The sequence below is a fragment of the Typopeltis vanoorti genome, chromosome 15 (assembly GCF_054136105.1).
Source record: "Typopeltis vanoorti isolate ZY-2024b chromosome 15, IOZ_Tvanoo_1.0, whole genome shotgun sequence".
NCBI classification, from domain to species: domain Eukaryota; kingdom Metazoa; phylum Arthropoda; class Arachnida; order Uropygi; family Thelyphonidae; genus Typopeltis; species Typopeltis vanoorti.
Window position 1 is genome coordinate 76,331,069 of NC_143563.1, and position 27,545 is coordinate 76,358,613.

Consider the following 27,545-nt stretch of genomic DNA (forward strand, 5'->3'; position numbering starts at 1 on the left):
GGGAGATGGTGCTAATGATTTTTATTCCCCCATCACAACGAAATCAGAGAGGAAAAAAGAGGTGAATTTTCAATCTCTCTCTGTATAATTTTTTTATTTTTTTTTTATCGATTAAAAGAGATGTTTTAGTCTCCCCACCTCCTTCCCTTTAATTATAACTACGTCGTCTGTCGCTTAAGGGTCAAAGCTAGGCAACAGGTTCTAGTTGCTCAGAGTAAGCAGTTGATGTTTCTGTGCAGGCATCATCAGTAAACTTGTTGATATGTGTAATTTTAAATTATAATACAATTCTTTAAATAAGAATTTTGAAAAAAATTGAAAAAAATTATTTAATATGGCAAGAAACCTTAACACTTGATAAGTATTTTTGAATCTTCTTCCTCTCCTTCTGTAGTATTTATCAATCGTTTTCTCGCTATTTAAAATCTGTTCGTCACTAGTTCCATCTTAAGTAAAACTTGTAATTATGCGCATTTCGATGGTTTATGTTACCTACCAAACCCTCCCCTCTCTCTCTCTCTCTCTCTCTCTTCTCATCACACAAGTGTACTAAATAAATTCAAATCTACGATGAGGACAATGCTGCACTCACTTCGTTGCTAACGGCTGAAAATTATAGCAATACAGGTTCACTTTTTTTTACTAAGCTAACAGTCCCAGATGGATATTTTTAAAAAATGTACCCACCATCATTAATACAACGATGAAACAATCGTGCACTTTGATTGACATGACTTACACTAACTTAAGTTGCATACAGACGTTGTCTTTTCCCTTCAAACCCCCCCTACACACAATCTCCTGCCCAATAACAGAAAAGACAGAGCAAACAACTAGGACAGAATACGCGCATATTCATGCAACAATTATATCGATATACCTACGGACTAACTCAGTGGTGTAACTAGAACTTTTTCCGCCCCTCTCAATACACACCAAAAATACTACAAAAAAAAGTCAAAACGACGTAGAGGGAAATAAATTAAAACACTATGTTTATTTTTGAAGTAAAACTTTAATTTCAACATTCTAAAATGTTATTTTTCTTGTTTTTCTGTTAGCAAAATCGTCGATGACATTGGCGAAGTCTATTTCATAGTAATGTAGGTAATTCTTAATCAAATTTTATTTAAAAAACTCCTCTCACAATTAGCAACACTTACAGCAATTGTGAGGAAAATTCGCAGTAGCATTACAATATTTGGGAATGAGATCTCGAGACTGTATTTTAGAATTAACTGCAAAAGTTTAAAAAGGTTCCAAGTGCCGCCAGGGGCGGAACGCCTCCCTCTAGCTACGCCTCTGGACTAACTTCAAGGGGAAAAATCTATTAAATGTTAACGTCAGAATCATGATGTACATCAGCGTTTCCCACATTTTTTCCTATGAACGGAACACTTCACAAATCCCGACATTTTCACGGAACACCTTGATTATTTTGTAATGCATTAATTATTAATAAATTACAATATTAATTAATAATTAATTGCATATCATCTCCGGAATATGAATCAATCGACCATGAAATGCGGTGATTGATTCATTCAATCCAACCAATACCCTTGGAGGGTAATGGATGGCAATGCTGTAGCCAATGAAGTTTTAACTGAGGCTCGGCTATTGCTGTTATCCTCCTGCCATGATCAGAGCTTTAATAGCTCAATAACACCTTATCCCTACACTGTCCTCTACAGATAACGGGGTAGATGAAAAGCATTCTTGCTTCTCCCCTTTAAGCCAGTCCTTATAAGGACTAAGGACTAATAATTAATTATGGCATAATCATGAAGAGTATTAGAACACTTATGTATACGATGTGACACGTTGACAAATATAAAATTACATTTAAATCAGTTATCAATCACTGGACTAATGAAATCTTGTAGCGTATTGTAGTTTCCTCAGGCCAACATCATTAAATTAATTTGTGCTGATTTTCATTGACATATCCCATTTTGATCATCGAAAATTTATAATATTATAAATACTCATGAGTGAATGCAGACTTTTTCTCCTGTGTGCTGGTAGTTTTCTCCTCCTTTTGTACATCCTGGAGATCGCTTTGTAGGCTGGAGGTGGATGAATCACTATCTGTAAACACCTTCAATAAGAGATTTCTTAACACCAAAATTAAACAAAGTCCCTTGTCTCTTATACATATTAAAATTTAAATCTGTAGCCTTATTACTTTTAAAAAATTCACGTCACTACGCTTTCTAAACTTTCACCCTACAAACTACGAACTTTCGAAGAAAGTATTCAGTATTACTAGATTTGAGAACCGGATACAGACTACCTTGATCTTCAATTTTAGTGGAAAAATTCTTTATACTTCCTTGCAACGCAGATGTTATTTCTTTCAGTTTTGAGAACAGAGGATACGCCGCCCATTGTTGTAATCGGCTTGCAGTCAATTTTTATGACTGGATTAAAATTCCGAATTACTTCCATGTTTAAAAATACACGGCTTGGTCACTTTCCGCGGAACACAAGTTGGGAAACCCCGATGTACACCATTGACTTAACTAGAACTCAACGAAAAATGTCAGGATATTTCACCAGTTTGCAAATATTATTATTATTATGTGACATTTCCAGAGAGTCCAAAGACTCATCGAGGGAGATGTGTGCCAACAGCATCGAACGATTGATCCATGTTCAGCTACTAACCGCGCTCAAACTTGCTTAACTTTTTGAGTGAGCCAGTAGTAGCAGAGGCTCGACCAACCTTCTACCTTTTTTTCAAACACAAAAAGCGCTTTTTAAGTAACCACTCAATATATCGCGTCTAAATCAAACCAGTTTTTGTATGCGTCCTTTATTTCCCATTTGTAATAGGAATCTAATTTTTTCCAAACATTTCACAAATTCTCAGGAATTGAGGTTTTTTTTTCTTAATAAAATCACGTATTTCATGTTTGTTGTTTTTAATATTACTGCGAAAGCACTTAATGGGAAACCCATGATCTCAAAACCCAGAAATGAGAATATTTAAATAATTTCAAAATTATATCGGTAACGACCCGCATTGAAAACATTTTTATTATATTACTTTGAAATTATTTTTATATAAATATGGTTAAATGTTAAAGTTATAATAAAATTACTTATTACTTATAACTAATAACAGTGTAACACTGTTATAAGTAATATATTCTAAATCTACCTTCTTTACTTATATATCATTTTACCTTATCTACTGAATATCTCCTATCATAAGTATTATATTATATTATATTATATTATACCCGAGTGCATCATGGGAATTAAGCGTAGAATAAGTTATAGAATAAGAGATATAAGGATAGTAATATTTGTGCTTTTATCTTACATAAGACCTTTTTCTAGTGTTTATAGATTTCAGTGTGGAATACACGGATTCTTCGAGGCATTAGAGATTAACACTGATTAACAGCGTATCTTTCGGGTATTTACATAAATAGCGATGACAGTGACATCTTCCGGACATTTTACACAAACAGTGATGACAACGACATTTTTTGAATGCCTTGTTGAACACCAAAAGTGTGGTTATGCGGTATTTGTGAGTCTCTCCAGCCATTACCACTGAAAGAAATCACCATTTTGCGAAGCGTGACTGAAAAGGTGGGGGAAAAAAGGGGGAAAGGGTCTAAAGGGGACAGAAAAAAAAAAGTGGTAGAAAATTTGGCGCAAGTTTTCGTGTGGATTAGTGGGATGATAAACGCCTTCATATAGAGGCGACAAATGAGGTCTTAAGACGTTTCCCGTAAAGAAAGAAGGTAGAAGAAAAAAACTCAGTAATTAAAGAGTCATTGGAGCGGTTAGTTTTGGTCGTGATTTAACAAAGTGCACGCGATAGTTAGCGGCCCCCCTTCTTCATAATACGGGAGTAATGACGCCTGCCAAATGTCTTCTTACAGACTCTTTTTTTTTTCTTTTTTTTTTTTTGCAGCCGTTTACGGTGTGGGAAGCTGACACGCATCCCCAAACCTAGGATTAATTTTCCTCCCCTCTTTCAATTCCCCCTTACCCTTCAGTAAAGCTAGAATTGGCCAGAGAAAGAGAAAGCTTGGAATGGAGCAGGTTACCGTTCCAAGCTATTAATTACATCTTTATTAAAACTGCCAGGCCGCTGCTGTATTGAGAGTAAGTTCAATAATGTCAGGTGTACCACGCTCTAATGACCCGTTGACGGATCGCTAGATTTAAGCTGACTGCAGGTAGCGTTTATGCTAATGAACCATTTTACACCTTTTCGCTCTCCAGTGCTGACATTATTACCTTCGTACATCATATCGGATTTTTGCAAATCTTTCAGCCATAACCCGGAGTTAAATCCTCCCCCCCCCTCCGTTACTTCCATCCCCCCCGGCATCAGCATGTGCAGCAACAGTTATTCATTTTCTCATTGGAGCTTAATAAACACGTGACAGGCTGCACTGCGGCATTTGGAAGTAGGAAAGATGTCAGCTTCCAGTATAGATGCCAATTAGCAGTAGAGATTACACACATCCACATGCATGCTTTACCTTATTGGTTTCCAATAACATGTTTCTCAAAACTGTGGAATCACTTATACATCCTTTCGAGAAATGGAAAAATAAAACCTCGTTATTCTACTCTTATATGGATCTGATCTATCGAAATTATATTTAGGTGTATAATTTAATACTATTTATTAATAAAAAGATTATTAATAAAAGCTAAAAATTAGCAAAATAAAACATAATATTAAACTTAAAAGAAAATTTCTTAATATTTTATTAATTTCTTCTGTTTTTATTAATTTAGTGTTCTTATTAAGTGCACAAGTAACGAAGCCAATGGACAATTATGAAGTTCATTGATTTCACTATATGGAACTGTTTCATGCCTTACATCGGACTCGTTGACATTTTACTGAAATTTAAAAAGTATTTCCCTCCCCCTTTTTTTTTGTTGCAACCAAATTGCATTACTTAGCATATTTTGGGATATAAACCATTTCGCTGTGAATTGATTACCTTCTATATTATTCATTCGCTCCCACCCAAATAAGCCCCTGCATTAACCTTATCACACTTTTCATCCCTTCTAGGTTCGCCAAAAACACCTACCACCGATCAAATAAAGCAACAAATCGCTCTATACCCTTTCTTAATATCACGGACTTTCCACGTTCCACAGACCAGTTACGATGATTTTTACACCAGAGTAATCAGTGTCGTTGATTGGCTTGGTTTATGTTAGGCTTACGTGTGTTTCTTTAACAAAACTGAATTCTTGTAAGCTCTTCGAACTCCTAGCCGTTGATTCCCACATTAGAGTGCGCATTTCTTTACCATCCTTGCACTCTTTGGATCTTTTACGTAACATTCCTGGATGTTTCTGTTCACTTCGTAGGTGAACCTTTCCATCAACTAATAATGTTGTTCGCAGTTCATTTTTAAACAACTCGGATATCTTTTACGAGTGTCATGATCGGATAGGCCACTGTTATGTCATCCTATGATCCCACGTGTCTGCGTGTCATTGATAGCATACAGATGTATACCCAAGACTAACGATACAACAATACAGAACACGTGTAACGATAGCAATTGGTTAATACAAAAAAAAAAAAAAAAAAGTTAATGCCGAAAAAAAACGAACAAAAATAAGCAATTGAAAGGAATTGACTTTATCGTTGAAAGATATTTGCTCTGTAAAATTCTCAATTGTAACCTTACTAAATTCGATACGCAAAAAAAACCGCTCCAATTCATAATATCACTGAAAATGTGAACAAACCATGTCTTTCTTGACCTTGTGTGGACCCCGTTTATATATAGAAATCGAAAACATTATACGAAGACTATTTTAAGCCCTGATTTTATTATTCTTCTGTAGCACAATAAAATGTCAGGAATCTAAGAACGTGTGTGTCGTACCTGTATTATTACTAAGAGGAAGTTTGAATCAAATGCTGGAAACCTGTCTTGTCGTACCGTCTCAATTGCTTCATTCTAGAGGGGGGGGGGGGCGGATTTCTTCTTATTATGATGATACTATCTCTCGCAACAGTGTCATGAAGGGTTGTTAAGAGAGCCATTGCATAGCGTGTTCGATCTGTTTACTCCGTGTCGCTAAAAGATGTGTGGCATATTAGTTACGGAGTGTTCCGATGGTTTTATTTGCGCCAAGCATGTTTATATTGGTCGCTTAGTGTCACGTGGATTGCTTCACATGAGCGTTATTTGTATTGTTGCGAATAATCCTGAGGAATCATCAAAACGTGAGATTTCTATATCGTATATGTTGATTAAAATCATTCCTGTAAAAATTATTCACCCTCGATTTTCTCCAGCAAAATATGCAACTGGTAAACACAGTCAGTGGAGCAGCTGACTACAAGCAAACCTATTGTTACTGTGTCGCAACAAAGCTCTTGGTTATTTCCTATTGTTACAGGATTCATTGGTTGATCGTTTGTTGTGTAATGACGTAAGTGTGTCGCAACAATAAAGCCTTTCAAGCTGTAGATTTTGAAAATCTTCCAATATTTAACCACAACTGGGCTGACTTGACAAATTTTGAAGGCTGGAAATACCAAACTTCATATTTGAATTTGTGTTTTTAAGATTTTTGTGTATCATAGCGGATCATTCATTGAGAGATTCGCGTTTACTAAGTTCGAACTAGCTAGATGAGTCCCGTGGTGACAGGAGCTATGTAATCAGTGGGTACTGATGATTTTCTCATTTTTATATTTAAATGCAAATGAATGAAGAAAAAATGTTTTAGTTATGAACTGGACGATGACAAAATTATCAGAATTTCCCTTAATAGGAAGCTCTCTTTACTAACAATAGTACGTTACACTGAAACTTACAGACAGCATGACGTAACAATGAAACCCTAACTCCTATTATATATACGTAATAATACGCATACACGTGCGCACATATACTTATGTATACGCCTCTTTTTAGATTCTGTCGGCTGTGTTAACTCGAAAACATGCATGACAAAAAAAAAAAAAAAAAAAAAAAAAACGTTATTTCCAGATGGTTCAACTTTCTAGCAATTTCTAGAATTTTATTTATCAGACAAAAGCAGGCAGACATGCTCGACTCATCTTTTATTGATCAGTAGGATGTCCAAAGCAGGAAACAATTGCAAAACAGACGTTATACATGTGTGTATGCGCTTCCGTGCTCAATTCTGCGTTCTTTTTTACCCCACGATATCATCTTAGGGGGGGGGAAAGATAGGGGTGGAAAAAGTTATTATGTAAACACACTTTACGATCTACCTTATTCCACATCGCATTTTCCCCCAGGCATACGTTCCGAAATGTTAGCTAGCTCAACGTCTAAGGACACCACACTACTCTCTCCGACTATAGCAGGGCGATTCCGCCTCCAAACTGCCTTACGAACGAACGTTGCACCGCCATATTGTAAGGGGTTAGTGAAAGTAGCCTTTTCAATTATTAACGCAGCGCCGCCTGGAGCTAAGGAATTAAATCGCCTTCTGCACTTTCCCTAGACGCTAAAATGGAGGACAATCAATAATTTGTAGCACTCAGTCAATAGGCCTAATCCCCTAATTGGCCATTCTTCCCCGCTCTTTGCGTTAAATAAAGAAAATTCAGATATTTACGTCTGTAACCTTGTGTGTTGGTCGGCACCATTTGCTCGGTTGTCACGTTTTGGATATCATATACGTGCTCTCGATGTTCGCTATGCAACTTTGCTTTATGTATTCTCCAAACGCGCCACTCATTCCTGTCGAGATGAACGCAATATGACCGCTAACGCCACCTTGTGTTTTACTCTTGAACTAACTTTACCACTATCTTCGAAAAGAACTGCTATAACTTAATCCACCCATTTTTACCTAATTATAATTTATATCACCAATTAGCTCAAAATAGGACGAAAGAAAAAAAAAAAAAAACAACTTGAAAGAATGATAACGAGCCAACCATTTTCCAAATATCTCCAAAATATTTTAGTGTAAATAATGACATCCATATTTCAGAATATTTTAACTGACTTAAGTCCAAACTATTCGACAGATTAATAATTCATTTTTCTTACATAAGATTTTTTTAAAGTAGACTAACAGAACTCATATACAGTAAGTAGTATTTCGATACGAACAACTGCTGCCATCTAGTGATCAACGTACCAACCTCTATACAATATAATTTAGTGCTTCATTCAACAGTTTTGATTTAAAAACTGACATATTGATATATTTATGCTAATAAAATGTAAAATATTAAATACTATATATATATTTAAAATTCCTTGGAGGCTAAAACAAAATTTATTACCATCCCCTTCATCCACCAAATCTGAAAAATAAACGTGAAAAAAATGCAAAGTTTCTTCTTTAAACTATCGAATTCATTTGTCAAGCTCACGTCCTGTTGCTTTGCGTTGAATGTATACGTTTGTCTGTCTGTCTGTCCTGTCCTGTCCTCAAAAAAGTATAAATAGGATACGTGGATGGTGCTGTGCGTCAAATGCATTCCATAATTGGCGCCAAGAATGGTGCTGTATTAAACTGCATCTGTATCTCTCTGTTTTTCCATCATTAATTTTATCCCACCAAATTTCCCTTTTTATAAAAGTTAGTCTCCTGTGTTCAATGGGATGTATCGAATTCCCAGGGGTATTACCCCTAAATAAATGTAGTATTTTAAGTGATTTGTTTTTATAATAGTGACTACTTATTTTGATTTTTCTTCTTAATTTAAAAATATTTTAAATTACCTTCTTTTAAACAGTAATATTTATACTACATTTTAACGCTGAAAAGGAAGTAAATATTAAGAATTAAAATATAAATAGCATTTATAAGTATTATTTCGCAGTGGGTTTCGTGTGGCGCAATTGGAACAATCGCGGTTTGTTATTTTACAACGTACTCTGAAAATCCCAAGTTCGATTCCCGTGGATGAATGCGCATGCTAATATATTATTTATTATTAATCCATTCATATGTTTGATATTAAAATAACATTAATTATTATTCGTTGTTAATAAATAATAATTAATTAAGATATAATTGTTTAAAAAATAATTTCTTTACAATTGTTTAAAAAAAATGTCTAATTTCTATATATATATTATATACATCATGGACGGTAGATGGCGTTGTGTTGATTGTAGTTAAGCTTTAAAAAGAAGTGCAGTATATAATGAAGAAACAAACGATACAAGAACATATCGAGAATTGGCACCTGAAATCATTGACAGGAAATGAAATGAAAGAAAAATAAGTAAATGAAAGAATAAGAAAAATGAAGAAATGAAAAATTTAGATTTAAGAAAGTAAGAAATGAAAGAGGAAGAAAGAAAAAAATAAGAAAATGAAGGAATAAGATAAAAACAAGAAATTAAGAAATGAAAGAATGAGAACAGAAAAAGAAGGAAAAAAATAAGAAATCAAAAAAGAAGTGAATAAAAGAAAAATGAAGAAACGGAAGATTTAAGAGAATGAAGAAATGAAAGAATAAGAAAAAGAAGAAGCAGGATTCGTGGATGGTGCTGTGTGCCAATTGCATCCCATAACTGGCTTCAAGGATGCTTGGATGGTGCTGTGTCAATAGTATGATTTAATAATAAGAAGAAATATATAATGAAGAAGCAAATGACACAAGAACACATAATGAGAATTGGCACCTAAAATCACTGACACGAAAAGAATAAATGAAAGAACAAGAAAAAGAAGAAATGAAAGGAGAAATGAAGAATGAAAGAGGTATAAATAGAATGCGGAGATGGTGCTGTGCGCCAAATGCATCCCATAATTGGAGACAAGAATGGTGCTGTGTTAGGCTTTAATAATAAGAAGAAATATATAATAAAGGAGCAAATGATGCAAGAACACGTGATGAGAATTGGCACCTGGAATGTGAGATCACTGACAGGAAAAGGTGAAGATTTAACTGAAGAACTCGAACGTCATCGTATTGAAATTTGTGCACTGTCAGAGACAAAGAAAAAAGGGAAAGGAGAAAGCCAAATTGGCAATTACCTCTTACTGTACAGTGGAGTGGAAAATCATGAAAGGGCAGCCAAGGGAGTTGGAATAATGATACACAGAAGTATAAGGGAACAAGTACAAGAATACAAGAATTATGTATCGAGCCGAATACTTCACTTGAAACTAAGGAGAGAGAAAAATACACTCAGTATTATAAGTGTATACGGTCCCGTGGAAGGGGAAAAAACAAAAGCAGAAATAGAAGGATTTTACAAAGACCTACAAGATACTTTACACAAAATAAATAACAACGAATACGTAATAATAATTGGAGATTTAAATGCTAGAATCGGAAATAAAGCTATTCCAGGTATATGCGAAAGATATAATGAAGAAGTAATTAATACAAATGGCAGAAAGTTGCGACGGTTTTGTAGGGGAAACGAATTACGAATAAATAACACGTACTTTGATCACGAAATGCAACATAAAATCACATTTGAAAATAAAAGAGGACAAAAGTCTGTAATCGATTACATTATAACTAACAGAGAAATCCCACCAGAAAATATTCTTGACACGAGAGTTTCACCCACAGCAGATATAGGAAGCGACCATAAATTACTGTTTGCAGAGATAAAATTATAAAATGTATGAACGAATGACACGTGATATAAAAGAAAAAAATACTTTAGAGGATTCGCTGATAAATAACAGAATCGCTTCTATGACCTGATGGTTTCATGAATCGGAAACAATGAAAGAACCAACAAGACGAAGGCTCTCAAATATGTTACAGATAAAGTTAGCAAATAAAAGCAAGAAAAAATAATTAGTAAAAGTGCAAAGTAAAATTGATGATAAAAACATTGCAACCATGGTATAAAGAAGAGGGAAAATAACTTAGGAAAATAAAATGAAGTTCCGTTTAATAGATATATCTGAGATACATCAAATGCCAATAGCAATTATATCAATAAGAAATTCCATTTATTAATGTTAAATTAATGTCGTCCGGAGAAGAGGAATCGTTTCGTGGGCTTTCTCAATTGAAACTGAGTTTGCTCATAGAGAGCGGACAAAGGATACACGCAATAAGACACAAAATACTATTGGTGTTGGGCGGTAGATGGCGTTGTGGTAGGAGTGTCATAGCGTGTAGTAGGGAGGGATTAAGTAAAAGAGATGAGTGTGGTGTGACTTCCCATGATGAGTTCAAGGATTCCTTAGAGGTGCAACGCAATAATTTTCGTTGATGAAAGGCCAAGATATTTTGCGGTTGTGATCTGAAATTTTCACCACATAGCAATTCTCTGTTACAATCCTCTATCTATTTTGTGGCAACTTATTCACTTTTCAAGAGATGGCCACTGAAATCTGGGGATTTTAATCAGAATGAAATGGCTTTTCTTTGTTGCTGTGGAACTACATTGAAAGTTCGTTTTAATCTTATGCATAAGATCAACTGCATGATGAAATTGGTGGCCATTTATGAGAACTGTATTTTATTACACATATTATGCAGGTAAATGCTAAACAGCGCAAGAGACAAATTGACTCTAGCAAGCAAGAGTATGTATCTCTCTCTCTCTCTCTCTCTCTCGCTTTGGGACAGTGACCTTCACGCTGATTTCTTCTGTCAGCTGTCGCTTTAACGGCATGCCATTTATAATTAATGATAGCCTAGTTCCAGCTTTCATTGAGTAGTTACCAGTGGAGACTGAAGTAACCCACTGTTCAAAAGTAAGATAGGGCTAAAACGGATTCACCAAATTCCTATTATGAAATAAAAGGCGTTAGCGGATTCGGATCACGAAGAGTTTCAAAAAATCGAAGGAAAAAATTTCATTATTTCTGAAGTATATATTTTGTATTTCTTCATTTTATTATTAGCATGACATTCATTCAACTTGAAGCAAAGCCAAATCATTCAAACAGCAATTTCACCAGAGGTACAGCGCAATTCAGATTCTGCCCAAGAATTAATGGATACTCTGTCCGGTAGCGTCATAAAATACGGACTGGTCCAAGTAATTACTTTTTTTTTTTTTTTTTTTTTTTTGTAGATCGTACGCAGTTAGCTCGCTGACGACATTTACTATTTTTTTTTCTTTTTCCACTTCTTTGTTGCTGATTTTGTTATCACTGGATACTGTGATGTCAATAATCCAACGTTGTCATCGTGCAATAAGTGTGATATCACGCCTGTTGTGTTCTAAGCCAATCCGTTTGTTCTAACATAGCAGCGAAGTTGTGCAGTTTCGTGTTTCAATACGATCTGTATTTTATGCTGCTACCAGATAACAGAAGTCGAAAAGCCTTATTTTTTGCATACATGCCAATGAATTATTTTGGCCACTTGATCGTGGCAGTATTTACAATCAGTTTGACTATCTTGCTGCAAGCACTGATTAGATGTTCTACAGTCTCCTCTTTCTGATCGCATAATCTGCATTTCCTGTTTTCATTGATGTTCTCAATTTTTCCTTTGATTGCATTAGTTTGTAACGCCTTTTCTTGAGCGATTAGAATAACTCCTTCCGTTTCTTTTTTAATATATCCTATTGTAGCCACGGTCAAATTGTCAAATTGCATCCTTAGAATAGTGATCAACATTTCAGATGTTCCACCTAAAACCTCCTTAAACATTCTTGATTAAGGATTAAAGGCTCACTTTAACAAACGCAAGGCTTCAGATCTGTGTCTCTTCTACACATCCATCCATGAGTCCCTGCTCCACAGAATTAGCAAACATTCTTACACTTGCTGTTAGGCCAGTTAAAACAACAGAAGTAGCTGTCCAACACCCCTTTACGATACAAATGCAAAACTCATCAAACGTGCTTCTCCTCTTTCTCATTTATTCCATTTACCTCTCTCTCTCTTTCTCTCTCTCTCTCAGATGGAACAGCCTTCTTCATGATGTGTTTCTCAACAATTTTAACCTACAGCTCTTTAAGAAGAATACCAATAAGTTTCTTCTTTCTCAAACCTTATTTGCACCTCACACGTAACACTGATGGACTGTAGGTTTGTGTACCCCCCTGTACGTGGGATTAATATATATATATAAGTCATTTATCCGGCGTATATTCAAAATGTTTGGTCACGTGCGTCAAGGCAACTGTATAGGATTGATTCTTGTCAATAATTTACGTTATTTCAGTGTCAAAATCACAACCGTCAGTCGATGCCAAAATATAGTGACGAGCTAGTCAATTTTTAATACGAGAATCTTCCGGGCCGAAAGTCGACCAGCAATAACTTTGGTTCAAAATTTAATAATGTTTATTTAAAGCTTGTATTGAACAGACCTTCGGCAGGACATCATCATGATCATGAAAGAAATTTTTGCTATTTACTTGCAAGAGTTTATCGGATTCTTCTAAGATTAAGTTTACTTTATAGCAAATACCACCCATCTTCGTCGAAATTATTCTGTCTCTCACTACTTCAATATTCTTATCTTATAATTCAATCTCGTAAGAAACTTCTAATTTCATCACACATCTGTTTTACCCGTTTCCGTCCTATTCGGTGATCATATCTTAGGTTGTTTGTTCCTCCAGAGACCCCGTGGCGTGGCAGTTGATAGAAAAAAGTTAATAAAAAAGGTAATTCGTTTTGTTCCATATGTGAACGAATTATTAAAAAAAATAGCTACCATATAAATAACAGACGTTAAAAAACAAACTTCGATTGCTTTTTAAAGAATTGCTCTAGTGTTGAAAAATAGTTGGATTTCACACACACACACACACACACACACACACACACACACACACACACACACACACACACACACACACACACACACACACACACACACACACACACACACACACAAAGTGAGAAACATAAACTAGCTTCTATGAAAATGAATTCATATTAAACTTGGGCTAATTTTTTCCGCAATTCCCGTATGTTTAAAATGAGTCTTGTGTTTATAGAAAAGTAGATTAAATAGTTGTCATTTTGTATATATTCAATCAAACCCTATATAGGATTCGTATTTCATTATGCATGTGAAGATTGTTGAAAGGTAGGCAGTACAATAATAAATCATTCAGTCTGTTTTCAATTCATTAAAATCAACTTTTTTTCATGTTGTCGAAAGATGGCAGCACAATAGAAAATTTAATTTCGTTCGGACTTTAGATGAAAAATATAAATCAATTTTCGTATTTTATATTTACTCAAGGTACAAAAACACAATACGGTACTTTTGTTCAGTTCTTTTGACACACATTCAATACCACACTTTGTTTTTCATCAATAACTAATTTGTTTTTCTAATTTTTCTAATTAATGTTACCGCCTCCTTCATAATTATTAAGCGTCATATCTGTTTAACAATAATGTGGGCGGTATTTATGTTGCAATCAACCAATTAGCGTCGTCTCGCTGAGCAGCCTAAAGGAAAACAAAATGCTAATTGTTGATTTCACCAAGTGTAAACTGCTATTCATTGGCGGTGATAACAGTTTACTAAAAAATAAATGCATGATTAAGTTGAATATATTCTAGTAAAAAATACAGCAATCCCTCGATTAATGTGCCCCCGATTAGTGCGTCATTTTTTTCAATGCCCAAATTCGATTAGTGCGCCTCAAAAATTCGATTAGTGCGCCTATATACATCTTAAAAATAAATGTTACAGATTTTAAAATATTTCACAAAATGAATTTTAATGGCGTACTACACTATTTCCATACACTGTGTTCCAAATTTACCGCCAAAATGTAATTCATCTGCTAATTACAGTGCCTTTTGATGATCGTATCTCGTCCCTCCTTTGCAACCGTTTTCCTTAATTTGTTAATTTAAAGTATTTTCCCAGCCTTTCATCATGCGTAAAAGAATTAGTATAAATCATTTCGCCTTTATAATCGCCTTTATATTTATAATTTATATTTTTTATTTATTTCATTTATTTTATTGTATTTATTTTACTTTATTTTATTTACTTTATATTTATAATTATAAATATATTTATAATATTTCGCCCCGATATAATCTTATCCATAAGATCAAAACCATAAAATTCTGCATAAGATTATGCAGAATTTTATGGTAGCGTCATAAAATCTGGATGGGACCAAGTAATAGACCAGTAACTGCTATAACTTAGTGTACTCAATTTTACCTAATTATAATTTATAGGAGCAATCAGCTCAAAATATGAAAACGAGCCAACTAATTTGCAAATATCTCCAAAATATTTTAGTGGGAAATAATGGCTATTTCAGAATATTTTAAGTAGCTTACTTAAGGCCAAACTATTCGATGGATTAATAATTAATAATATATTTTTCTTACATAAGATTTATTTAAAGTTCTAGAATAACAGCGAATTCATATACCGTAAGTTGTATTTAGGTACGAACAACTGCTGCCATCTAGTCAACAAAGGTGCGACCATTTCTATCTGTCGGCTGCTTTCGGATATCATCGGAATAGTGAAAACGAAATGATTCCGATATAAGTGGATATTAATAGATTATGACCTTGTGGATGTCGAATACTGGACAAACGTTGCACTGTGATCTACGCACTGAACACCGGAAACACCAGAACATGTAAATCAGGTGTGGCCAACTCAGAGGCGTAGCTGGGGAAGGGGGGGGGTCCACCCCGGGGGGCACTTTGAACCGTTTTGAACTTTTGCAGTTAATTCTAAAATAGTCTCGAGAACTCATTTTCAAATATTGTAATACTATTGAGAATTTTCCTCATAATTGCTGTAAGTGTTGCTAGTTGTGAGAGGAGTTTTTCTAAATAAAATAATTAAGAATTACCTACATCACTATGAAATAGACTTCGCCAATGCAAGAAAAATAACATTTGAGAATGTTGAAATTAAAGTTTTAATTCAAAAATAAACAGTGTTTTAATTTATTTCCCTCTACGTCGTTTTGACTTTTTGTAGTATTTTTGGTGTGTATTGAGAGGGGGCGGCAAAAGCTCTAGCTACACCACTGGGCCAACTTCATTCTATACGAGGGCCAATATATGATGAGTGGTAGCGTCACGGGCAGCACACTTTTAGACAGAACTTAAATAAAAATAAACTCTGCATTTTTTCAAGGCAATAGTTATATGTACTGAATTATTATATTTGTTAAATCATCATTTCTGCTGGGAGAATCATATAAAATACTTGATTGATTTAAATATAAGTTGTTCAATTAAATTTAATTACATATTTCCCTTTTTTTTTTTTTTTTACATGTAACCAGGGGCGACTCGTTCGTGAATAAATAGCGCAGAACAGCAGCAACTCCAATTTTTCTCGATATATAAATATATTTATTCATTTATTTATATTTGCTTGTAGTATTTAACATCAACAATCCTATACAATTCTCTTCTTGTTCTTTGAGTGCCATCTCCTATCGGAGGTCGGCGACCACTTTGGCAAATTTTGAGCGATTCTCAGCTATTCTGAGCAGTCTCTCAGAGTTCATACCAGTCCACTGTCTGATGTCTGCCAGCCAAGATTTTCTTCGTCTTCCTTGTCCTCTTCTTCCATTTATCTTCCCTTTTATAATCAATTGAAGTATCTTATATTTTTCATTACGAAGTAGGTGACCAAGATATGCAGTTTTCCTTCTTTTTATGGTATCTAAAAGTTCACGTGATTTCCCCATTTGTTTCAGTACTTCCTGATTGGACATTTTTGCTGTCCATGGGATTTGTAACATTCGCATGTATAACCACATCTCAAAGGCTTCGAGTCTTTTTATTGATGTTGTCTTCAAGGTCCAAGTTTCTGCACCGTACAGCAGTACAGACCATACATAGCATTTAACCATGCGTACTCTAAGCTCTAAGTTTAAACTGCGGTTACACAGTGTTGATTTTATCAAGAGAAATTTTTTTCTTGCCATTTCAATTCTAACTTTTATTTCCATTTCTAGATTGCAATCTTCATTTAACCACCATCCGAGATATTTAAAGTTTGCCACTCTTTCTATTTGTTTCCTATTTAAAGAAAGTGCTAAATTTAGAATTGGTTTCTTACTTATGACCATGAATTTAGTTTTGGTGATATTCATTTTTAATCCCATTTTTTCACTCTCTGCATTTATTAGCTCCAAAAGATTTTGAAGATCCTGAATATTGTCAGCCAGAAGAGCTGTACCATCGGCATATCGGATGTTACTGATGATTTCACCATTTACACTAATCCCTTCCTTTCTTCCTTCCAAGACTTTTTGAAATATGGCTTCTGAGTAGATGTTAAAAAGAAGAGGTGACAGCACACATCCTTGCCTTACTCCTCGTTTGATGTTAATGGAGTCTGTAATAATGTCATCAACTTCAACAGATGCCTTTTGGTTCCAATATACGTTTTCAATGATCCTGATGTCTTTACCATCTAATCCAATTCTTTTTAATAGTACAATCATTTTAGCATGTTGGACTTTGTCAAATGCTTTCTCGAAGTCGATGAAGCAAATGAATATTACCTTGTTTTGGTCAATACATTTTTGAAATAAGATCTGAGAACAGAAAAGAGCCTCTCTTGTTCCCAAGCCGTTTCTAAAGCCGAATTGGGTATCACTGATGGTGTCTTCACATTTTCTGTATATTCTTTTTTGAATTATTTTCAGAAACATTTTGAGAACGTGACTCATTAGGCTGATCATTCTATAGTCATTACAAGTTTTCGCATTTACTTTTTTAGGTAGCATGATGAAGGTCGACTGTAACCAGTCTTGAGGGATTATGACTGTATCGTAGATCTTATTAAATAGCTTTACTAATATGTTAATGTTGTCACCTTCTAATAACTTTACTATTTCTGCCGGTATTCTATCTAGTCCTAGGGCTTTACCATTTTTAGCTGAGTTCAATGCACATTCTACCTCTGATTTTAGAATGCATGGACCTTCCATATGTTTATAAGTGTTTTCTGGGTTCTGTCTATCATCAGTAAAGAGTTCTATATATTTCACCCATTCTTGTATTTTGTCATCCTTTTTGGATATAATTTCTCCCTTTTTGTTTCGAAGGATACAGAATTGTTTTTTCTTATATATACCTGAGGTCTCTTTCATCTTTTTGTGTAGATTAAAATTGTCATGTTTTTCCTGTAGAATTTCTATTTCTTTACATTTTTCATTCATCCAGATTTCTTTTGCTTTTTTGATCTTGTGTTTAATAATTTTCTGAACCTCTGTATATTTTGTTGGATTATGATTTTTATATGATCTGCGTTGATCCATGAGAGAAAGAATTTCATCAGTCATCCAATCTTTCTTTTTTACTGCTCTATTAGGACATAAGGTATTGGTACATTTCTCTATGAAGACAGATTTCAATTTGTCCCACGATTCATCAACCCTCATGATGTCATCATTCTTGATAAGTGCTAGCTCTTGATTCAGATCTTGACTCAATTTGCTTCTTATCTCTGTGGTTTTTAATTTTCCCAAATCAAGCCTTTTTTGTTGATGTTTCTTAAGCATAGCTTTCAGTCTAAGTTGTAACTCTGCCACCAGTAGGTTATGATCAGAAGCAATATCTGCACTAGGATAGGTTTTTGTACTCTTTATAGAACTTCGAAATCGTTGATTAATTAGTAAGTAATCAATTTGGTTTCTGACTATATTCCCATTATTATCCTGTGGTGATCGCCAAGTATACAATCTTCGAGGTGGTAGCTTAAACCATGTGTTTGTGATTATTAGCTCCTCTTCCTGGCAGAATTGAAAAAGACGGTCACCTCTCTCATTTCTTGTGCCCAGTCCATGTTCACCAACTACATCTCCACTTCTTATTTTTTTTTTACACAATTCTCTTATTTTGTATAAATAATAATAAAAATCCATCTTGTAGCACTTAGGAGGCGAAGGACGCTAGCAGCACTGTGTTTACCACAGTGTCATATTGCTACGCGCGCAAGCATATGCACGTCATAGTGACATGCGAGCTATTAGAGTAATGCGACACTGTCCGTCGCGCAGTTCCATTTATATGCAGTTTGCGACAGTAGTAGAGTGTTCGTAGTGCTTATCGTGTTTACTCCGTCTCGTTAAATATTTGGACATTACAATTAAAGACATAACATTTGTTATAGTTTTTATTTCAGAACATTATTTGGGTTATGATAATGGATTTTATTTTTAAGTAATTTTGAATTATACTAAACTGTATAATTTTATCGATAATAAACAATATTTGTTCATGTTTAATTTTTTAATTTTCACCATAATTTTGATATTTTATCCAAACACGTATACACCTTACTTACAGTGTGTATATATGATTCGAAAGTTTCAGCATCCCCATGATTTCATGCTACGTGCTGCCAAGGCATGTAACACAACTTAATGAGAACACTGTGGGCGTTCGTGTGTGGCAACAAGTTTCAAAGTCGATTTTCAACGATGACGATATTCGTAACAAATCCTGATGGGGAGTCATCAGTCAGGCGGCTTCTTTGTGACGATTTAACAGAAAGTGCATTCACATATGAATGTGCTGCCAAACATAGATGCAATTCTCAAGCTGAAATCACTCAATGCAGGATATTTTTCCCTTGGTACGTACCAGTTTCCAAAAGTCAATGTCTATCTCCACCCTTGACTGGAAAAAAGGGTCATTTTGAAGGTCACACAACTCCAATTGAATAGTGTCATGCTTCTCTGAAACGTCGCATTTCATTGGGTTGTTAAATAATGTCAGTTGTTGCCGCATGTCGCTGAAGTCAGGAAATCGCTTAGTGAATTGCTCCAAAAGTTGGTCTAACATTGGCACATAAAACTAGAAGTCAATGTCATGGCTCTCCTCCATCAACTCTGCAGGAAGGGAAATCTACCAAGTTTCCTCTGACTAGGGTGAATTTAAAAACCTTCAATCGACTTATGAACCCTTCTAGGTAAATCTGAGATTGTTTCGTTACGTCCCTGTAACTTCACGTTGAGTTCATTCGTGTGGTATGGATGTCTGTTAGAAAGGCGAGTAAGCTGTTAAAATAAGGATCACATAGTTTTGTGATTAGTGCTATGGTGGTCTTCTCGTGTTCCTCTAAAAACTGTTTTATTTCCTTTCTCAAAGCAAAACACCGTTTCAAACAGTTCCCTCTGCTTAGCCAACGTACTTCTGTGTACAACACTAAATCGTCATATTCTGCCTCCATTTATGTTAGAAAAGAAAGAAACTTGCGGTGTGTCAAGGCCCGATTTCTTCCCTTCATTAGATTTACGCACTTCATTACAGTATTCATAACATCCTCTATCTCCAGAATTTTACCACACAGAGCCTCCTGATGTATCATGCAGTGCAATACATGGCAATTGATTCCAGCCTTGCTTAGTAAGTCAACTAAGCCTGTTTGAGTACCACGCATTGATTTGGTGTCATCTGTCACAATAGCTGTGAGATTGTTGATGTCACCAGTACCATTTACAGCCTTCATAACTGCATCTAAAATGTCTTGTCCTTTGGCTGTGTTATGCAATGACTCTAATGCTAGTAGCTCTTCATTAATAACAAAGTCTTTGGAAACAGTTTCGAATAAAAATTAGAAGTTGAGCTGTATCTGATATGTCAGTTGATTTATCTAGAGCTAATGAAAAGTAAGCTGAATCTGTAATAACACTTTTTAATTTATTTAATATGTCAGACCTATTTCCTCGACTCTCTTTGTTACAGTTTGTTTTGATAATGGGAAGCTTTCAAACTCACTGGCAATTTTATCTTCTCCCAAATGCACGTGTCATTTTCACAGAATAGCGTTTTACAAATTCACCATCAGATAGTGATTTTCGTGCTTTTGCTATCTCTGGCTTACAACAAACGATGCCAAGAGTCACCGTTTTCGTATTGATGTTGATTTAGTAAAAATAGATTTTTGAGCACTAGTGGCTTTCAGTGGCAACCCGTACATAAGCACTGCGACACTGTAGCACCCCCAAGGAAAAAATGAAAAATTTAAATTTTGTTTGTGTTTATAAATCATAACAATGCTTACAACATTATATAAATGCAATATAACATATTAGAGGTTACAGCTTATGTTTCGACAGTGATTGAATAGTTAATAATTGGAACTGTTCGATTAACACAGAACGTTACTGATTGGATGGGTGAAGCATAACTGCTTTTCATATTCCCTGAAAAAGTCTGAGGGGGGGGGAGAGTTATTGAACATTAAGCTAGCCCTGGAAGGGCAGTGAGATTAGCTGTGGTCAGCTGAGCATAGAATTGACTTGTGTCTTTTGTATTTATAGAATTCTGCTTCATTGTAGTCTGAAGCTTGCTTGATTAGCGGATTTGGATGATTGCTTGTCTTGGTGAAGAACTTTTCTGCTAGGTCATGGAGAAGGGTGTGATGTAGGGAATGTTGACTTCTCTGTGAATCTTTGAGCTTCTCATAAACCATGGGGCATCCAGGATCGTTCTCAGGCATTTATTCTGTATCCTCTGCAGCATTTGAATGTTTATATTCGAGGTGTGGCTCCATGCAGGGGATGCATTAGTGATGACTGGACGTATTACCATCCTGTATATGAGTAGTTTGTTCCAAGTATCCAGTTGACTTTTTCTGTTGATCATGGGGTAGAGCTGTGCGATTACTTTGGATGTCTTCCAGCTTCTGTGTTTTATATGATTGGTGAATTGGAGTTTTTTTTTTGTCAAGCATGACACCGAGGTATTCGACTTCGCGTTGGAATGGGATCTTGCCACCTAGCAGGTGTATGTGTTCCTCGATCTGAAACTTCTTTTTTAGTGAACAGTATGGCTGAACTCTTCTGTGGGCTTGCTTGGATCCTTTAGTCCATCAACCATTTCTCCAGTCTATGAATACTGTTTTCGAGTCTTTTGATAGCTAGCTTGGTACAGAGATCTTGCTAATAAAGAGGCATCATCATATAATGCTGTGATTGTTGAACTTCGATTTTGGGGAATATCAGTTATGTTGATAGAAAACAGCAGGGGAGCCAGAGGAGAGCCAGCCCTGCGGCACAACTGCCAGAATCGTGTGTCTGGTTGAAACAGTTTCATTGATTTTTACTTGCAAGAATCTGTCTTTAAGGTATCTATTATTTTTATTAGATTAGTTGGCATGTTAAATTTGATGAGTTTGCACAGAAGACCCTGATGTCACACCTTATCAAAAGCCTTCGCAGCGTCTATAAAGACCGCAGCAGTGTGGAGGTTTCATTTGAAACCTGTGATGATAAATTCAACCAGTCGGTGTATCTGATGTGTGGTGCTATGGTTTTTTCTGAATCCGAACTGCTCATTAGGGATAATACCTAGTTTATCCGTTGCTGATTGAAGCCTTGTAAGGATGACTTTTTCTGCAACCTTACCTAGGCTGGACAGAAGACCGAGAGGTCTGTAGCTTTTGGGGAGCTGAGGAATTTTTCCAGTCTTTTTGATTGGCGTGATGTCAGACGTCTTCCATGTTAAAGGAAAATATTTGAATCTGAGAATGGCATTGATTATATTCACTAGATGCAGAATGGCTTTTCTGGGGAGTAGTTTGATTGTTCTGTTTGTGATTCCGTCTGAACCTGGAGCCTTGTTGTTGTTCAAATGGGTTATGATATTCATAACTTCTGCTGGAGAGGTGGGTGTGATGGATTCTGAGTTCTGCTTTTGTTGTGTTATGACTTGATTGACTCTGCAGTGAATCTTGTAAATAAGATTGATGTTCAAATTTTCGCAAGGAGGATTACATTGGTTTTCCAAACTGTCAACTAGAACTTCTACTTTTTCTTGGTCAGTGTGAGCTGCTCTTTTCTTGGTCTGAACTGGGGGTATGAGTTGCCTTTTAGTGCGGAGGGTTCTCAAGAATTTCCAGATGGAGTGGTCCTCTGGGTTCAGATTGTTCAGTTTGGTTTCCCATTCTTGATTTCGATGTTTTGTGGAGCTTCCCGGACTTGTCTATTTATATGATTTAGAGTTGTTTTATCTTATGGGGCTTTTGTGTTATGGTACCTCTTTCTGACTTTGTTTTTCTGTCTGATTAGGTCCATAATTTCCTCAGAGATCCGACCGCTAGTACGAAAACCTGGTTTGAGGGACTGAAGTTCGTGCCTTTTTAATTTGGTTAAATGAGGTTGTTGATGGCTATATCTATCTCTTCTTTGTTATGGATAGTAGATGCTGGGCCAATGTGGTCTGAGAGAGTTTTGGAGAGCTTGTCCCAAGATATAAAGGAGTGCAGAGGAGAGAATTGCTCTTGTGTACCGAGCTTAAGCAGAATGGGGTTGTGATCAGATGATAATTCGTTTAGCTTTTCCAGTTGGTATTGGTATCTGATATTTCTGAGAATTACAATGTCCAGTACATCTGAGCTTCCAGTTGAGTGTGATGAGTGGACTCTGTGGGTCCGGCTATAACAACAGAATTTTGGTTTGAGTAATGGTTTAGGGTGCAGCCTTTATCATATACCAAGCTGTATGCTTGGCATTAAAATCTCCAGCCATGATGATGGAGTTTGTGGAGCGGAGAATGGAGTCCAAGTCAGATACAAGTAATGGAATTCTGGGTGGGTTGTATACTGTATAGATTTCGATGCTGCCAGCATTGTATGAACTTTAACGCTTGTTATCTCTAGGTTCTTGGTTTGCGGATTGGTCAGGACATTGTGACTTAGGTAGTTTTTAATGTATATGGCTGTACCTCCTCCACTGGTAGTGAGTCTGTCTGTTTTGTACATTGTGTGGTTCCGTAATTTAGGGTTATTAGCCTTGCCTGAGATGTTTCGTTTACTAAAATTATATCAGGAGTGTATCTGGGAGTGAACTCTTGTAGTTCAAGGATTTTGTTGCTCAGTCCATTTGCATTCCATGCAGTTATGGTGAGGGAGTTACTTATATTTCCTCTTGTTCATGATTGAGGGCTGTCAGAATGGAAAGGGTGCCTTGAAGGAATTACTTCCTGGAGGATGGCATAGAATTTCTTTTGCTGAATTCTTGACGCATGGTAGCTAGTGAGGCAGTTAGAACTGATGTAAGATTGGAACTTGTAAATTCGTTTGAGGAATTGTTCTTGGATCGTACAGCCTTGGCATATGTTTTGGTCCTTGTTTCTGGTTGATTTCCTTTCTGTGTTGTCATGGTGGAGGTTATTTGAACTGGATGACAGTCTGCAGAGTTGCCTGGAGTGTCGTTGCTGGGTGGTGGATGAGCGGTTTTGGGAGACCCGCGGTTCTTTGGGTGTGCTATGCATCCTTTATAGTTGGCAAGGTGAGGACCTCTGCAGTTTGTGCACTTAGCTGGTGTAGATCTTGGCTTGGTGCGTATGATGGTCTGATGGCCTTCACCACATTTTAAGCACCTGAAGTTGGCCTGGCATAGCTTTTGGGCATGCCCAAACCGCTGATATCTGTGGCTCTGTCCTGCTGATGCTCTCTTTCTTAGAGGTTGCATACTTATTCTGAAACCACAGAGCAGTCAGCTCATATATTTTCTTCTGGGTGTTACCAATCTCCACGAGTACTAAAGGCGTTGGCCTTTTATCAGACCTGAGCACCCTACTTACTTTGATTGGGGTCAGGCTCTGGTTGCTTAAATCAGCTGAGATTTCTTCTGGAGTGATGCCTTCTGTGACTCCACGTATTACCACCTTTAAGGTCTTTTCACTCGGTAAAGCGAATGTATAGTAAAGAAGATTTTTGGTGTCCGGTAGCTTTGTCATCTGCTTGTAGTCAGTGACAGTGGCTGGCTGGATTTTGACTGCCTCATCTGAGTTTTTTGTCAAGGAGTATCAATGTCTTGCTCCCTGAGGGCTGATATGACAGAAATCCATTTCTCCTTGTCCCGTAGAATAACTGGGGAGGACCTTCTCAGTTTTTCGCGCGTCCGGTGTGGGTGAGTCATCCTCCATAAGATCGTCTACTGTTCTTCTCCGTTTGTTGGAGTGCTCTTCTTATGAGTTGTTATGACAGGGGTTTTTTAGATGGTGGAACAGTTATGAATTCCCCTTAGGATTCTTCATCCTCTACTTCTGGATCATTCGTTTGGGCCTACAGGTTTAAATAACCCAGCCAGCCAGTCTGTCTCAAACTTTGCCATAATAAACTTTAACACTTTTAATGACTCCTCCTTGTTTAGAGTCTGGATCTGTTCCTTGATGATTTCTATACCAATCGGGAGTTCTCCTGGAGTTATCTGAGGGCTATGAAAAACCCTGCAACAAAGTAGGGCAGTGAGCCTACTATTATATTCCCGCAGGCCTAAGGACCTGCCAGCACAATCCTGTTGACCGAAACAGTCAACTAGCAAAGATCGAGAAACGGTGTTGTGTTATAGTGATATGGGAGGAGAACAGGAAATGGCCTGGGAAAATTGCATTAGAAGTCAAATTCTTACCTTGTACTCCACTATCGATGAAGATTCACAAAATCTAAAACTCGGTAATCACCACTGAAACCAAAAGAAGCACGGTCCAATCGCCATTACTATCACCAATCATTCTCCATTTTTTTTTTCATTGATCAGAACCACAGTCGTTCGATTAACGCTTTACGTTACGAAACAAATGCACTGCCATCTAACGCAGTGTCAATATTGTTACGTTCGACCAATCGCAACGAGTCTCGCCGATATTTGTTTGCGCTTGTGATTGCACGTTAGAATTCATTCCGTCACTGCTCAAAAGAGCAGTGTATCGTATGCTTGCGCGTTATTTCTGTGAGATATACGAAACTTTTATTATTGGTATTTGTTCGTGGTAAGAGTGAAAATTTTAAAAATTTTCACCGGTCGCCACTGGTACGTACTTGTCCAACGTATTCTTGGCATTTAGCTGCATGGTGCTGTATGTAGTAGTGGTGTTTGGGGTTATATTCCTTGTGCACAGACAATGCCTGCAAACAGACAAGGCACTGTGCTTTGCTATCGTTATTGTTTATAAATAGAAATTCATTTTCCCATTTCTCCTGAAAATGAGCTGTTTTCTTCACAGATCTTACATTTCTTACTCATAGTACTCAAAGGCTGAAGTCACTGACCAGGGAACACAAACTGCAACAATAACACTGTTGACTGTGAAACTGAGTCTCTGAAGCTGATCACTGTAACCAGAGCAGAGCAAGTGACTTTCAATGATGCGTTACTCGGGAGCGCATAGAAATCTACCACTACTACAACTCGCGCAGAGAAGCAGTAGATTTTATAAATTGAGTAATCTTTTTAAAGCAATTTTCATTCCGTGTTGAGAATATAAATTGTTTCCGTCATCAGAAATAATGAATATAACTAGTATATCAATCGGAAAATCTGCCGTTGAAACTAATACCAAAATTGATAATACATATAACTTAATATATTTTTTATCCTGCCGCGGGACGCACAAAATCACGTTACGGGCAGCATGGACCCACGGACCTGCTGTTGGCCACCGACGATGTAAATTAAGGACGTTAGAGACGTGTTTATAAATATTATGATCACGTGCTAGTACTGTCTTAGCTAGCGAAGTGATTGTAATTAGAATCTTTTTTTGTTCATTTTTTGCAAGGTTTGCTGAAGTGAACAGTTGAACTGTCAACAAAGACAAAGGGGGTTGAGAGTAGGGGGTTAGAGCCGTGACCCATTAGGATGCCAGGTGTTTATTACACTTTCCGTATATACAATGCGTTATGGCAATCGTAAACTGCATAAGAATGTAAACTTCTGTGTCAAACAGAGAAAATCCCCAATGGAATGTTATAAAAGAGATGAAAAAATAAATGGAGGTGTTATCAGGCTTCACAAAATGTTATTAAGTAATTTTAAGCATTTTTTTAAAGGAAAAGTAAGATCTAACCTGACAGACCGATCATTCTCAGATTAGTAGGGGGGGGGGACGCAAAAAAGTGAAACATACTCGCCTTATTTTCAGTATAGAAACGCACTGCATTGGAAAATCAGTGATGTCTGTATGTGTTCTTCAACTAACAGTAGATTCATAAAACCTACTGTTGTCAATTATATCTCTGTTTTTCTATCATTAATTTTATCCCACCAACAATTGCAAAGCAACAAATTTCCTTTTTAATAAAAGTTGGCCTCAAAGGTTCAATGGGATGTATCGAAGTAGTTTTAGTGATTTGTTTTTATAATAGTGGCTACTTATTTTGATTTTTCTTCTTAATCTAAAAATATTTTAAATGACTTCCTTTTAAATAATAATATTCATAATATATTTTACTATTAAAAAGGAAATAACTGTTAAGAATGAAATATAAATAGCACTTATAAACATTGCTAGACCAGCAGTTTTGTATGGTGTAGTTGGAACGATCGTTATTCAGCGTTAATTTTTACAACGTATTCTGGAAAACCCCAGTTCGAATCCCGTGGAAGACTGCGCATGCTAATATTATTATTAATCCTAATGCTACTATTATTAATCTTAATCCAAAATGCTAATATTGTTTCATATTAAAATAACATTAAATTATTATTCGTCGTTAATATATGATAATTAATTAAGAAATAATATACAGAATTTCTCTCTCTATATATATATCATGGAGTGCTTAGTAGCATTCATGGGCGGTAGATGGCGCTGTGTGTATAATAACTTCTTATTGTAGGTTAAGCTAAAGCTTAACGTATTAACGTATTGTAGGTTAAGATAAAGCTTAATTGTCA

At 36.0% G+C, this 27,545-nt stretch overlaps 2 protein-coding genes across 2 annotated transcripts in view; both read left to right on the plus strand.

The window, feature by feature from the left end:
* Positions 1-27,545, plus strand: part of LOC150098904 (galactosylceramide sulfotransferase-like) — a 188,048-nt gene that overhangs the window by 79,823 nt on the left and 80,680 nt on the right. The gene's annotated exons all lie outside the window — the stretch shown is intronic.
* On the plus strand, positions 9,754-10,590 carry LOC150098905 (protein CFDP2-like). Its single transcript, XM_090405772.1, has one exon. The coding sequence runs from the start codon at positions 9,754-9,756 to the stop codon at positions 10,588-10,590; it is 837 nt and encodes a 278-aa protein (XP_090261898.1).

Coding starts and splice junctions, on each gene's coding strand:
- LOC150098905 (XM_090405772.1), top strand. CDS start 9,754: ATGCATCCCATAATTGGAGACAAGAATGGTGCTGTGTTAGGCTTTAAT.